The sequence below is a fragment of the Dendronephthya gigantea genome, unplaced genomic scaffold (genome assembly GCF_004324835.1).
Source record: "Dendronephthya gigantea isolate DGI-Jeju-01 unplaced genomic scaffold, DenGig_1.0 000112F, whole genome shotgun sequence".
Lineage (NCBI taxonomy): Eukaryota > Metazoa > Cnidaria > Anthozoa > Malacalcyonacea > Nephtheidae > Dendronephthya > Dendronephthya gigantea.
In genome coordinates this window covers 579124-595762 of record NW_021163122.1, presented here as the reverse complement: position 1 = coordinate 595762, position 16639 = coordinate 579124, and the positions used below count along the sequence as shown (strand labels likewise).

The 16639-nt window shown below is 35.8% G+C and overlaps 1 protein-coding gene across 2 annotated transcripts in view; it reads left to right on the top strand.

Annotated features, from left to right (window-relative positions):
* The window catches only part of LOC114535176, a 43700-nt gene extending 28046 nt beyond the window's left edge, over positions 1 to 15654 (top strand). For both annotated transcript variants that reach the window (XM_028556557.1, XM_028556556.1), the window contains 5 exons: positions 2334 to 2467; positions 2797 to 2912; positions 4075 to 4133; positions 9676 to 9812; positions 14771 to 15654. In XM_028556557.1, coding sequence (XP_028412358.1) covers positions 2334 to 2467; positions 2797 to 2912; positions 4075 to 4133; positions 9676 to 9812; positions 14771 to 15057 — 733 coding nt within the window. In that variant the 3' untranslated portion in view covers positions 15058 to 15654. The remainder of the gene's footprint in view (positions 1 to 2333; positions 2468 to 2796; positions 2913 to 4074; positions 4134 to 9675; positions 9813 to 14770) is intronic.
* The last annotated feature ends 985 nt before the right edge of the window (positions 15655 to 16639 follow it).

The window sequence follows — 16639 nt, the reverse complement described above, 5'->3', positions numbered from 1 at the left end:
TGTCGCTTCTTGCTTAAACCTCTCTAATTCTGAAACATCACTTCCCTTTTTCATTACATTGTCAACGTAGGTGTTTTCTCTTAATACTTCGATGGTGCTCTCAAACTCGACTGGTTGTTGTTCCAGGTGGTATTGTATTGTTGCTCCCAACATGAATGGACTCGCCTCCGCTCCGAAAGGCAATCTTGTAAACCGCAAATGTTCCTCTTTACCGTTGATATTGAACAAGAATCGGAAGGCATCCGATCTTCTTCTCTTATTCTGACTTGCAGAAATGTTCTTTGATTATCTGCTGAAGCTATGTTTGGGGCCACTCTCGCTTTAATCATTATGTCCCACAGGAGTGGTCGCAGTGGGGTCCCGTATACATGCCGTCGTTTACACTATTGGCCATTGGATGGGACTTCATGGTGGCGTCAAACACCATCCTTACTTTAGTTGTGGGGGCATCTTCCTTTACGACTGACTTGTGTGGCATATAAAATAAACTTTCTCCTTCTGGCTGCTCTGGTGCTCTTTCGATAATACCGTCATTTTAATGGCTTCGTACTATCTCAACATACTCTTCTTTCAGTGTTTTATATTGATTAATCTTCTTCCAAACATTGCCCAGTCGCTTCCTGCTTGGCTCCAGGTTATCATTCGTTATAGTAGTCCCTGGTAGTAGGTATAGTAGTCCACGGTACTTTAACCTCATATCATCCCTGTTTTGTCTTCGTTATGTTCTCTCGAAATTTCCGATGGATAGCCAGCTGGTCGTTTTTGCTTCGATCTTCCACTCCGAGGACATCCAGGCTATACAATCTCTCATAATCCGTTGTTTCTCTTGTGAACATGCATTGTTCACTCGAATAGTTACCACCATGAATTAATAATCCAGCCAAACGACGATCCTTCCACCACCTGGTTTTCAGCGTTGCCTTTGAAGACTTCCTCTGTTCGTATCTTACAATATGTCTTGTGTCCAATGATCATATGAATGGGATATTTCCCTCCTGGATTCATGTAGAATCGTTTATCTTTGGTGTGCTCGAATTCAAGTTTCAGTTTGTTCATATCCGGTCCGGGTGTGGCACAATTGAAACACAACTTGTTCTCTACGAAGAACTTCTTTCGTTGTTCAGTGGTAGTAGAGGAACTGCACTTGTCACTCCAGCGTTCTGCTTTGCAGAAGACGCATTGACTACCTCGTTTCCCACCCTTGTCTCCCCCTCGGCAAGTGTACATGCTTTGTTCCCTGTTGTTATCATGAGGGATTTGTTCCGTCTTAATTAATTTTTCCATTTTCCAGGCTTCACAATTGTGATCAGTTCTAACTAGGTCTGGCTTGACTTGGGGTAACTTGTGCACATTACCAACCCATCTAGTTTGCAATGTTCATCCAGGGTGCGTAATGCGTCATAATTTTTACTCAGTTTCTCATAAAACACTTGAACCCCATCGTGGGATGATCCCCTAACCGTCTCCAAATTTACTATTTCATCAATATGGAAATTTACTACCAACCTTGTCTGTCTTTTCCATCTCAAGTTTTCTCTTGGTTGTCTCGAGCTCTGCCTGTAACTTCTCTTGCCATATAACTGCCGCTCTTGTCGTCTAATCTCCTCTCGATGATGCTCCTCTTCCTCTCGCATCGTTTCCCGTTTCCGGCTTGTTTCGGCAAAAGTAATTTCCTCTTTTCTCTTCGCTAACATATTTTGCAACTTACTCAGTTCCAATACCCATGGTGAATACGTTTCCTAGGCAGTTTTCTTCCACTGTCGAATCGCTCTTGCCGTATACTCGCCCCAGTCCACTTTTAATTCTTGCATCGTCGACACTAAGTTATGTATCTCATCGAGAATAGGTTCTCAACGTTTGCTTACTGTTTCCATTTCCTTGCAGTCTCTCTCCTCGATTAATTCATCGGTTTGTTCAAGATAATACTTTAATTTCTCAATCTTTTTGTTCATTTTTGTCTCCAATTCCCTCTCTTTCTCATTAGGTTCGACTTTGTCCGTCATTTTCGCACGTCTTGTTTACAATCACAAAAGTTGTTCTCTCGCTCCAAATCGTTCTAAAATCCTGGTCTCGGCACCACTATGAGCCGAACTTTTGTTTCAAGCCAAAATTCTCACACCTCAAAGTCATTTTTATTATATTTATTATGAATAATTCATGATTTTAAAATCACAGTTTTTCTTTCCTCGCTTCCCAATGTTACATGACCTCCCATCCCGGAGAGGGGAGGTTATCTATCATTGTCTGTAAGGGTTGTAGCACTTTACCACAATAACAATTTATAGCAATTTATAGTCTTTTTTCAGTACTTATTTAAATAAACGTTTTTGCAGCAAGGGAAGTGTTGTGGTTGAGTTTCAACTTCATTTCAAGAAGGAAAAAGATGATCCGCTAAAGCCATTAAGATCATTTGTGCAAAACGATTTTGGCTCATTTAAAGTAGCACCCAACAGCATTAAAGAAAAATGTAAGTAATAATTGAGTGCAAGTAATAAATGAAAGTAATTTTTAAGTAATGTTATACTGGCAGATCCATAGGCTACTAAAGAACAATTTCGTTTAAATGAGAGGAGGGCCAGCCTTACCAGGCGAGATATCGCTATTGACTATCCGAGATATCGCCTGGTAGGGGGCTGGAAATGTTTCATATAAACGCAACAGGGATAACCCTCCCTGCATGTAGGGCTAAAGATTGCGCAATGATGCTAGTTGACGATTCCGACTCTTTTACTACCCCTAATCGTTTCCTAATCAGGATTATAATAAATGTCATCTTTTTTGTTGTATTAATTTTAGATTCGTTCGAGGTGGATGGAAAATTTCATGTGAAATCTGGTTTAGAATGGAAGGATGATCTTTTGCATAAAAATTCTTCGTATTTCAAAACTATGGCGTTTAAAATTGCTCATGAGGTATGGCTTATTTTCTTTTCTTATTAAAATTATCTTTCTTTTTCCATTCTTTGACGAGGATGGCCGCGTGAGTAAGAACAAAAAGGGGAAGCGGTCAATGACTATAGTCAGAGTCTGAATTTTGTCATCGACGTTTGAAGTGCTTACATAGTTAAGAGGTTGACATACCTGGAGGAAGATTATGCAGGTATAATGTACAAAAAAGTACCCAAATATTGATATAAATCATTAAGCAAAATACTGTTTCCCGCACCCGTAGAATAAAACCACCCACTTTTTTTTAGTACCCTCTCGCTTGATTATACATTAAAACCAATTCAACAAGGGAACAGTGTGGACGGATACATAAACAATCACTCTTGAAGATAAACTGATTATAAATGTCCTAAGAATCGACTTTCTCACATTTTTTTCTCAGCCTTTTACCTTCCCTGAAACTCTTCACAATAACTACGCCAGTTTTCAGACTGTTATTCATACAGACATTTCTACTCGGACATTACATTGTCTGCACTCGCAGGCTTTGATATACATGTCTCAAAAAAAACGAAAACTATTGAAATCACCCATAACAATGTAATTATTAGAGTTTGAATGCCTAAGCACTCTGTTGGGCCACAAGCGCATCGGGGTTGCCAGAAGCATTTTTATGCATGATGCAGTAAAATTTGTTTTTACGTAAAAGTCTTTGCAATTTGTCCTTTCTCGACCTTTGTCGAAAAGCGTTTCGAACTTCCGTTGTACTTTGGGTACGCGTATAATTTATCACAATAAACACTCGTTGTTCAGCGGTCAGCTGTAGAAAATTCTTTCGAAGCAATAACGAGGCTAATTTAAATTTAATCATATTCATAATCATATTCAATCTCAAATTTTTCGTATTTAGCATTTTATAAGTTGCATTAAATCCCCACAGGCTAAAACTCATGAACACGGCATTCAAATTTTAACAATGAGTGATTTCAATAGTTTTCGGGTTTTTTTGAGACATCCTGTAGAGTCTTTTGTGCAGTTTGGTCCAGTAATTTAATTTGAATAAAAAGTGATTTAAAGAAACGTGCTACAAATTAAATTAAATTTATTCCCTGCATTTCAAATGTGAATCATTATGACTTAATTGACTATCTTAATACAATAATTATCGCTTTACATTTATTTATAGATTGATAAAATCTATGCTGATGAGAAATATTTTGTGTACATCTTTGTCATTGGTTTCCGGTAGGCTGCAATTTCGTATAATAATGCATGGTAATTGCACTGGTTTTTGTAATGGCGCCTTTGATATCGCACCTATTGACTTGTTCAGATTAACATTATGTGTATCTATTTTTGAATACCTCGTCTAGGTCGAGAGTTTAATTACTTCTAAGGGAAAGCTGAGGGAAATAGATGGGTTAAACAGAAGATTATATATAGACAGTAACGTAGCCAGCCTGACAATTTGTCCCGCTATGCTAATATTTTTGTGTTCACTGACTGTAAAAACAATAAATTTCTAAAAAAGTTAATACATATAATAACTCGAAATTTACATAGCGGGACAAAATCGTCAGGCTGGCTTCGCCACTGTATATAGATAAATTAGAAATATGTTCTAAAAAGTTTCAAAGAAACTTTGCCGTATTGTGATGAGTGACAAAAATTCAAGTCAGTCAGTCAGTCATAGTGTAAACGTTCCGGGGGTTGTTAGTTTATGCTTATAGTAACTTTTTGTACACGATAAGTAATTTAAAGGTTTTAAATCAGTTTAAATTGTTTTATTTATTAATGCACTATCCCTTTTCCTAAGTTCACCAAAATATTGAGGAATTTTGACCGTTACTGTAAATTTTGAAGCATTGCTTTTCCGTGGTTTTGGGTTTCGTTTTAAAGGGAGCACCGGATTTTTTGGTTATAAGCCCATGTTACGGGTCACGGAATATATAATTAGAATCGCGAAAATATATAACACAGTGTTTCCAGAAAGTGTTTCCAGAAGTTTATAGAAACACAGAAACTAGAAACACAGAAACGTAGAAACATAGAAACACAGAAACACAGAAACACAGAAACACAGAAAACATGACAGAAACACAGAAACATAGAAACAAAGAAACACAGAAACACAGAAACACAGAAACACAGAAAAACAGAAACACAGAAACACAGAAACACAGAAACACAGAAACACAGAAACACAGAAACACAGAAACACAGAAACACAGAAACACAGAAACACAGAAACAAAGAAACACAGAAACACAGAAACACAGAAACATAGCAACACAGAAACATCGAAACACAGAAACACAGAAACACAGAAACACAGAAACACAGAAACACAGAAACACATTTTCCGGGCCAAAGGTCGATCATCAAGTCACTTTTAAAATTGGGGTGAGTGGACAAAATATTAGAGCCGTCGGTACTGGACAAATGGGATATGTTTTTTTTCTGCTTTCATACAGATACATATACATGGATACATATACATGAAGGCGATGCATGAACGTTCATTGTTCAATCTTAGAGGAGTCCTTTCATGTGTTAATCGGCTACATGATTCTCAAAGCAATGTTCTCATCTTAATCTAGAGCGGTGCTTTCATTAGTTTATCGGCTTTAGCTTATATGGTTCTTATATGTCAAATATTGAATATATTATAGCTTATATACCCAAGCGAATGGATATTGTTAACACGTAATTGTATACGCAGTAACGCAGGATCGGAACGGAAGATAGACATTTTCAGAACAAGGATATATTTCTTCCCCCACTTAGACAGATACATATACATTAAGGCGATGAATTTTTATTGTCAATCTAGCGCGGTGCTTTTATGAATTTATCGCCTATATCAGTATATTATGGTTCTTATGACGTACTTAATTCATAGTAAACAAATAAGTATATGAGGTACTAGATAAATGGGATATGCAGCAGGGATATATTTTTTCTGCTTTTATACAGATACATATACATGAAGGCGATGCATAAACGTTCATTGTTCAATCCTAGAAGAGTCCTTTATTCGTTTATCGGCTACATGGTTTTCATGGCAATGTTCTCATCTCAATCTAGAGCGGTGCTTTCATTAGTTTATCGGCTATAGCCTATATGGTTCTTATATGACAAATATTGAATATATTATAGCTTATATACCTAAGCGAATGGATATTGTAATGTTCAGACACACCGGACGCGATTTGACAACGCGACGCGATTTTACGATTTTCACTGACCGATAACTTTGATCCTGGTTCAAATTCTGCATATATTTAGACGCGCTATAACATTTCAAATTATTTGCTTGACATATTTTTTAAAATCTTCTCTCATTGAGTGTTTTATCAGCTTTTGGAAACTAAAAATTCGCGTCGTGTTGTCGATTCGCGTCCGGTGTGTCTCGGCCTTTACGTAATTGTATACGCAGTAACGCAGGATCGGAACAGAAGATAGACATTTTCAGAACAAGGATATATTTTTGCCGCTCTTATATACATACGTATACATCAAGCAATGTTCTCATCGCAATCTAGAGCGGTGCTTTCATTAGTTTATCGGCTATAGCTTATATGGTTCTTATATGTCAAATATTGAATATATTATAGCTCATATACCCAAGCGAATGGATATTGTTAACACGTAATTGTATACGCAGTAACGCAGGATCGGAACGGAAGATAGACATTTTCAGAACAAGGATATATTTCTTCCCCCACTTAGACAGATACATATACATTAAGGCAATGAATTTTTATTGTCAATCTAGCGCGGTGCTTTTATGAATTTATCGCCTGTGTATCAGTATATTATGGTTCTTATGACTTAATTCATTGTAAACAAATAAGTATATGGTAAATGGGTATTGAACATATGCAAGCGAACGAATATTGTAAATGTTATTGAATATTGGATACGCAAAATGTTGATCTCGTTAGTCCATTATTGTTCAGCTCATCTGACTTTTACGGTGAACAAATAAAATATGGACTGTGGGTATTCAATACTACAGGTGAGGGTGTCCCAAAAGACGCAAACAATAGCCTTGACGATTGTTAGAATTTGAATACCCAAGACAAACTACGAGTAGTGGCATGTTGAATTTTCACAGGTTACGTGCAGTGCAATTACATTTCAGTTCAAGAAATATCATTGCACGTAATGAATTCATATTAGCAATAATCTAACACGTCCCCAATGGATGGAAAATAGCACAATATTCAATACGAATTTCTTAACTTATTTTTAATTGCATGTATCCTGTCAAAATTTTACTCGCTATTGCGTCGAACTTTTTCTTAAGTATTCGAATTCTAAGCCTATTATTGTTTGCGTTTTTTTGAGACACCCTGTATATTCGGCGACAACGCGCAAAACGCCACCGCAACACTTGATCTTGGGGAACTGTCAACTAGCTCCATTTGCGACAAGCTTAATAAGCTAAAATCATTATCAGGAAATGAGATCACAACAGTTTAGTTAAAATACATTTCAAAATGTCGATCTCGTTAGTCGAAATGACTTTTTTTTGTATTTTTGAGCGTATACAAAATATATAGCGCTTTTGAAGTGTTAGAGCATTTCAATTTAACACCCAGTTCCACAAATTAAATAACGAACTTTTAAAAATGAATACTGTAAGAAAATACAAGACAAGCTTAAACTAAAATCATTATGATAGGAAAATGAGCCATAATAGTTTAGTCGATATCGCTAGTCGATTGTTGTGCTCGTATAAACATATAAACAACCAATTCAGAAAATTCCGCATGCTGCCTTTAATCCTTGGCCTTACCGGGGATGTTAAGGCAGCAATTTCCTTGCGATAGTAACTCCTAGTATATTCCGTGACCCGTAACCGATAACCGTAACTTATAACCGATTTTTTCTTATACGTCGCAACTGCGCATGTCCCGTCGAGCCTTGAACATTATTCACGATGTCAAGAAACTAGGAGCAAGTCGATACCATACAGTACATAATTGATACTATACAAAACGGACATTTTGTGCAGTAATCAAATCATTTTGGCGGTATACAGTATTGATTATAACTGATAAGTATATATTGTTTTGTGTCGATTTACGCGTCGAAGTATCCACATCATAGACGTAATATGCACCGCGGTTTATTTACATTATTTACAACCCAACTATTTTGGCTATTCGCATGAAATGACGGATAAATTGTTGCCATTATATAAATGTTGTGAATGTAGCTAGTCACAGTTGTTTGACGAGGAAAATAGACTAAACTGAGAAAATCGAGCCCGGTTTACATGAGCAACAAAAATTATAATTTAATAGTGACAATATCCGGGACTATAACGTAACTTGAGTACTTAGACCTAGTTTATTATATTTTTACTGGCATAAGTCAAAATGTTTATGTTGGGAGAAACGTCTGGTTGCTTAGGTACTACAGGGCATGGAAACTTTGCACTATCCTTGGTACTCTAGTTTCTTAATCGTAATGCTAACACTGCAATTGTTGAAAGTATTGCTCGTCAACATGTATTTCTCGTCAACATTGTATTGACAAGAGTGGCCCGCACGCCGGAGTTAAATACATCAGAAGCGGCGTCTTGGTTCATGAAGTTTCGGCTTGAATATATGCCGCGATTACATATAAAAAATACGAGTGTACAATCCACGCTTTTTGCTTTTTTGCAGTGTTTTATATATAGAGCAAATATATATTTGCAGTCAGAAAAAGTGGCGTCAGCAATGAGGTTGATTCAGTCTGAAATCACAGTGCTAAGAGAATCAGATTGCAGGTGTTAGCTACATGATGCCGCAATATCATGTAATTATAATTATAATAGGGTTATAAACTAATCTTTAAGGCATGCATTATATTCATAAGGCATTAGCCTGAATAACACACGATGAAAAGAAATACCCAGGAACACACAGTGGCGTAGTCAGCCTGACGATTTTGTCCGCTATGTACAGGGTGTCTCAAAAAAAACGCAACCACTTACGTATGCAAGAATATTAATATTGTTCGGGTTTGCACCATAGTTCAGCTAAAATGACTTTTAGCATTTTAAATGAAGGGTTAGGAGCCATTTTCAATTCCCAGAGGTGCTTATCTATTGCGCTTTAGAGCTGTAGTAATGCTTCTTGCAAATTTAAGTGGTTGCGTTTTTTTTAGACACCCTGTATATTTCGAGTTATTATAATTATTCATGTCTTTAGAAATTTATTGTTTTCACACTCAATGAACACCAAAATATTAGCATAGCGGGACAAATTGTCAGGCTGGCTACGCTACTGGGAACACACAAATACGAATAGTGACAAGAAGGCTAAATCTATATAGCCATACACCTGACGACGCTATATAATTTAAGCTGACAACATCAATTGTACATCAACATCAACACACACCAACATCAACACCAACATCAACATCAACACACATCAAAATTAATCTCAACATCAACACACATCAACATGGATTTTTAACTATTCGCTGTTCAAGTTATCAGTTAACGTACCTATCGAACTATGCTACTCAGACCAGAAAGTTAATAGGATAATGCTAATCTACTTTGTTAAGTTTAAATTACTATATAGTTCACTAAAAGTTTAAAAATGCTCAACACTGTTCTCATTGTTTGTTCGTTCTCACCGGCGAACGTAACACAGTTTTCAAAAGCACCGTGGTTTTCAAAATGAATATAATTCTACTTTGGGGTAATCCCACTATAGCTTATTAAAATTATGCACTGTCGTCTAAAAGGATAACATTAGTTACATAATATTTTTCTTAGCAAAGAAAATGCAGCTGTGAAATTTAGACTTGTATGGCGAAAGAAAGTCAAGAACCCTCTAGAAAGACTGCAAAATGAAATAAAAGATGGAAAACTGGGGCCATTTGAAATTGACGTACATAGCGTTAAAAAAAAGAGTGAGTTATTAAAAAAGATTGAAGATGTGTTATTCTTGCCTTTAGCTGGTGCATGTATTTTTCATGTTGTCTATTATTACTCCGGCCTAAGCGGCGAAGTTAAAAAAATACTCCTGTTTTGTTTTCTGTTTTTTCTTATTATTTTCTGAAGCTTAGCCAGCCTGACAATTTACCCCTACTATGCAAATTTCAGGTTATTATTATACACTTAATGTATGCTCCTGAGGGAAATAGTTAGTTTTGTTTTCCCAAGTGTCTGAACAAAAACATACATGTTACACAACAATTTCATTTCATATAAATACATTACAATTAAGAAAGCCTATATGTTGCTATATAGCTAACAAACAAACATTTTCAAACCTCCGCATGCAGCCAACGATTAAACCTTTTACTAATAATACCTATATATATAAAAAACAGGTGTGTAGAATTACACACCAAGGTGTGTTTGACTACACACCAAGGTGTGTTCAATTGCACGCCATGGTGTGTAATTTCTGCACACCTTTCTACGCGCTTTTAGAAAGCACACCTTGGTGTGTAAGGAAACACACCTTTGTGTGTACGCAAACACACATTCGTGTGTTCGAAAACACACCTTTGTGTGTTAGCGAAAACACCTCCTTTTGCACACCTTTTCTTTTACTCATTAAGGTGTGTAAAGTAACACACCTTTTCACTGAAAACACACCTTGGTGTGTTTGACAGCACACCTTGACCCATCCAAGAAACACATCTTTTGATGTGTTATAAAACACACCTTTAAATTATTAACCCTATGCTTGATTGGCCTTATTTATTACCTATAGTATTTTAGTGCGTCGATAAAAGCGTCAGCCTTACGAGGAATTACACAAGTCACAGGAAATTTCACGCTGTTCCATCGCATTTAAATTTAACTTTTTGCTTTAAATTCCTGTTATCTTTGGCCTGCGTTTCAGCTTTGATCAGTATTAAAAACTCTAAACATTATATAAGACATAGATTTAAGGGAATTTACAGATCGTTGTGGTTTACTTTAGTAAGAATGATTAACTCTTGTTTTTGAATATCTGCCATACAGACTTGTATATACAGGTCAGTGATATGATACGTCATACGCTTTTAACCAATAAGAATGTCGCGAGGTGTGAAACCCACGCGCACGAAATACAAACCACTGTTTAGTGTTTACATTTCCTTCTCTACTGTGACAACTGTGCTTCGAGTCTGTTTCAAGTTACAAGTTAAATTATGTTTATTGTGAAGGCGATTTTAAGATTTTTTTGGAGATGAACACACGAGAGCTTATGATGTTGTATAAAGAAGAAATTATAAGAGGGTAAGTTGTATTGCAGTGCTTTTCGAATCGTTTGTGTCAAACATTTGTATCAATTTCAATATGGCCAACGAGTGTAATCAATATGGTTGTCTCTATCTATTTGTAGCGAATAAATTGATGGTTCCGTTACAAACGATGCAAAGAAATTCAAGACTTCGAAGGTCCCGAATAGCTTTGAAAGTGAAAGTCTGCTTCATTCTAATAATTCAGAGACCACCGAAGCGCATGGCGACGCGAACAGATTCGACATCACAAGAGAGACTTGGTGAGTGTTACGTTTTATCTTTCAAAATTTAATTGTTCTAGGTGCTTTTAGAAGGAGATTTACACGTATATCGGTGTATACATAAGGCTGTTTATGCCATAGTTTATGCTTGGTATAAAGAAAGCATATAATTCGCTAGGTGTAATCTTGATGAATTGTTTTGTGTCTTAATTTATGTTTAATATTTTGTATTCCATTTTGGGGGTTAGTAACATTCCAAAGGACCAATTTTTGTCCTCACTATACTGCATTTGCTTTCTAAATGTTGTAAATATTAGATAGTTGATTTGACTTGAGTGTTCCAGGATGGTTTATGATTTTTAATACTATAGACTTGACTACTTATCCTGAAAGATAGCTAATTATACATATTTAAATAAAACTTTCCCATTTTAAAGAAATATAGGAAATGTGCCCAGACCCCAATTTTTCAAATTCAACAGAAGGTTATAATTCATGTAATTATACCTGCCTATACCTGACAATACATCCTAAATTCTTTTACCAAAAATAAATCTTAACTCATAAATTGGGTATCATTTATCATGTTCTATTAATTAACAGATGCTTGTGCACATCTTAAATTGGAAAATTCTAAATACCAGATCCTCTTATGCATATATTTTATATTTTCAGGTGACCTTTGTTGATTATGAAGATCATGAATTAAGGCGATGATGTTATTGCAACAGTTGAGCAGGCACCATACACTCCAACAAACAAGAACAAGGGTGACCAACAAGACAAGAAAACACCACCAAGTGTCAAGTCGAGACGACATCAAGTCAATAAACTGTTTATAGAGTAAGACATTATTTTAAACTAAACTGCATGCTTCAAGATATTTATATAATTCATTACTGTGACTTCATGTTAACAATTCTTAATAGTATTGGAACTTAAAATATATTTATAAATTAATATTGTGTTTGTGTGTTTTCTAGCCCTGTTTATATGTTACTTTTAGGAAAGGTGTGCAACTTTTTACTTAAACAATTTGTGTGTTCTCCAGCACAGCTTTAGCTGTGTAATGAAACACACCATGGTGTGTATGAAAACACACCTTCTTTGAAAACACACCTTAGAACGTGTTAAAATTTGGACAAGCCAAAAACACATCTTTTGGTGTGTTTTTTGACACACCTTTTAGTGTGTTCTACACACCTTTTGGTGTGCACAAAAACACACCATGCTATGTGTTAACACACCTTTGAAGATGCTTTTTGCACACCTTATAGTGTGTTAAACACACCTTTAGGTGTGTTTCAAAACCCACCTTTAGGTGTGTTAAAATTTGGACAAAAAAGGTGTGCAAATTTAACACACCTTTTTTTAGTGTATAATATATTTGCTGTGAAATGTCATTTTTTGTAAAAGTTAATGGCGCATTGTGGATACTGAATAGAAATATATATCTATATTTTAGAGGTTTAAAGGGTCTTAATTTCGAGTGGAATTATACACCCGTCAAATTCAAGCCAGGAACAGTTGATGGAAAAATAAGTCAACTATCGGCATTGCACCGGCATCGCAAAAGCGTTGGTTCGATTCCTGCATTGCACCAGCATCGCAAAAGCGTAGGTCCTGCCGGAGGACCGATAGTGACTCATTTTCCCATCAACTCTTTCCGGCTTGAATTTGACGTGTGTATAATTCCACTCGAAATTAAGTGTAAAGTATGCTGCATGCATGTGGTTTGTGACATCAATCAAATTAAAAACTATAGTTTTCCTGAAGTTAAGCACATTTTGTGGATGACAGCATAACAATTGTATTCGGTTGTATTCAACAACATAACAATTGTATTATTGTATTTATAATCCCTTAATCCCCTGCATGAGGGAACAAATCATTTTCTTCGGAACAGAACAGTTCCATTAGGGGCAAATTGTAAAATTTTCGTATAAAACTGTAAAACAACTAGAGCACGTGAGAATTGTGATGTCTTAGAAAGTATTCTCTAGGTGCTGTCTGACAACAAATTGCAAATCCTTACGCAATTCTCTAGTGTCCGTTTTGTTTATTTATTATTATTAATTTATATAAGGTATCGGCATGTTGAATGATCTGGGCTGGAAATATCCCCCCCAGCACATACCTAACCGGCGTAGCTCATATCCCCCCAGGGGCCGGTTGTCTAAAAACGTAGTTAAAGCCTTAACTATGATTAGTAAACTACACGACTTAACTACGTTGCACAAAGCGTAGTTAGTCAGATGATTAACTAATCACGTAGTTAACTTGCGTGGGACTTGCGTGGGGTTGTTAAACAGGGAAATAGCATGAAGTATCTCCAAATTATTGACCGCTATTATTGATTTTGAACAAGACTGTGGACTCGTATTTACAAAAATTGTCAATATTTTGAGCTAAATTATTGGAAAAAATGCAATAAAACAAGGAAAAAGTTCAAAATGATTTAAAAAAAACGCTCTTAATATAAAAAGGACCCTTATTTGAGTGAAATAACCGGTCGCATTTGAAAATGGAGATATTTGGCATTTTTTGAGTGTATTCTGTTATTTGCGAGAACGTCAACAGCCCACACTCACTTCCTTTCTTAGCAAATTTAAGTGAAACTTAAAAATATCCTAACACAGAGCATCAGCATTTAACCTTAATTAAAAATTCTACCATTTTCAACTAAAAAATATCAGAAAATAAGCAAAAAAAAGGAAACCAGTTTGGCCGTGCACGGAAGACCAGTAAACTTTATACAACTGGAACGCTAACTCCTGACAAACATCCCTATTCAGCTTGAAGCCAAAATAGTTTTTTCTGTGTTTTGAGATGAAATACGTTGGACTGTGCGTCAAATTAAAGCTATTGAAAAATTATATTTGGTGTAGAAATTTCAAGACTAAAACTATAAAGGGAATATTAAAAAAAAACCCAATTTTTTTTTAGATATTACCCTTTCTCTCTCGAAATTTCTACACGAAATATAACTTTTTAATCGCTTTAATTTCATACACGGCTCAACATTTGGCGTAAAGTATTTCAGCTCAAAACTCAAAAAAAGTAAAAAGCACTGGCTTCAATCCCCCCCCCCCAGAGTTATCGTCCCAGTTTGTTTACAGTTCAATGAGGAAGACTGGGTTGTCCTTCAATAGCTGCTTCAATTTCCGCCATTTTTGGCTGTCGTAATTTTAAAGGGCTGTCACAAGCTGCCAAGATGCATTCGATGTAGTGTAGCATGTCCACTCAAATTTGTACGGGTATCTGACGCATGTTGTTAAAAATGAATAAGTCGCTGGACACATGAATTTTCGTATTCCAAAAAAGCTTAACTTTTTTAAGGTAGCTTAAACTTCGTAATTACTTTGCAACCAGGTAATAACCTATTTTCTTATTGCAATATTTCTTTAGCTACCTCCAAACCCTCCTATGAAAGATCGCCATTTGGGATGCCTGAACCTTGGTTTATCTTCATTATTTGTTTATTGTCAGTCCTGGTTATTGCCTCCATCGCTGCCTGTGTTCTTTGCATCAAAAGGAAGACATTCAATATATTTGTGGCGACTCAGCAAGATGATTACCGTGAGATCTGCCCTAATAATAATAATAGCAACGATGGCTCCAGCATTCAACTGAAAACACGTCCTTCACGCAATCAAGTCGTGGATCTTGGAATTGATGGGAAAAATGCCTGGTGAATTTTTATTCATTTTCGTTGACAGTACATAACTCGAAGCTAAATTGCTGTTTTGCAGTATATTGCTGTATTGGTATAACCTATTTACATGCATGGTTTCGCTAAACATATACATAATATATACAGGGTGTCTAAAAATCTGTATTAATGTTCTTGCATATTTTAGTGGTTGCGTTTTTTTTGAGACACCCTGTATAAAATAGTGCGATGATCCGTGACCAAAAAGGGGAACAATTTCAACTCGCGCTAAAGCGCCAACTATTCAGTTTGTATGCAACCTGAGTTATCTTTAATTTTAAAATAACCTATAATAAAAAAGTAGCTAGTATAGTGAGACTATCATAGCTAATGAAATGTTTCAAGTTTCAAAGTAATTATTACTCTTTTTGGTTTGTTTTTGGCGAGTGACAAAAACTGAAACGACATTTAAATAGTATGTATAAGCGTATACTTATAGTCAATTGTTCATGATTAAGATTTGTTTCTTGTTAAAGGCGGCAATCAATCGAAATACGTCATGTCTTAAGGTGGCTCGATACAGTTTTCAAAAATTCCACTGCTCATCACTTTGACACGTTCAAACAACGCATATTTATGATTTATTCCAGAGATGTTGGGGTTTTTATATAATTTGATGTTTCTACTTTTAAATCGTATTAGTTTTAGTAACAGATCGTCCGTTGCTATGGCGACACACGTCTACAAAATTCACTCCAAAATGACCAATTGACCCCCAATTTTTTTCGTGCATTATTTTATTTGGGAGAAAAACTAACAATTAAAAAAATGATATAATGCCACATTTTTTAAAAAACGCAAAAATGACATTTTTTTCGATAATGTTTTTTGCTATTCTAGAATTTTTTATTTTGGTATTATGAGAGACATGTTTGGTACAATACACCAGGCAAAATTTCAGCATAGGTCACCGTACGAAATAACCAGATATAGCGATTTTTAGCCCAAAGTGGAATTTTTTTATGACGTGTGCAATTACACGCGCGGAGTGCAAAACACGCATCAGGTGAAACAAACACGCGTCGCGCATGCTCTTCTGATTGTTATGATTCTCATAGCAGCATTTATGTTTATTTTTCTCGCTGGTTTTGGCAGTGCGTTCGAAAATAAAACTAGACAAATATCGCGAGGCTATTAATGTTTCCTCGCGCAAGAGCGCAACTAAATATACCGTGTCGAGCCACCGTAAACGTAGAAAGAGGCGTTAATCAGTTAAGCTTTATACTTGAACGCAATTTCAGTTGACGAATTATAAATCAGCCATGTTATATTATTATATATGTATATATAGATTTACACACTGTAGAAAGGTAAAATAAAACCTTTACCAAAAATAATTGTATTTCCAAACCTGTTAGACGGATTTTTTTTTCTCTAGTCGTTTGGCATTTTGACCAATGAATGACGCACATCATAGATGAAAAATGAACAGATGTCCATCTCCGTGGAAAAAATATCCTAAGGCAATTGCTCATTGCTTTTATGCCCCTCCCGTGTGCCCTATTTTACAAATGTTTTGGCATTTCCAAAGAAGATTTATTTAAAAATAAATTTCATAATTTATA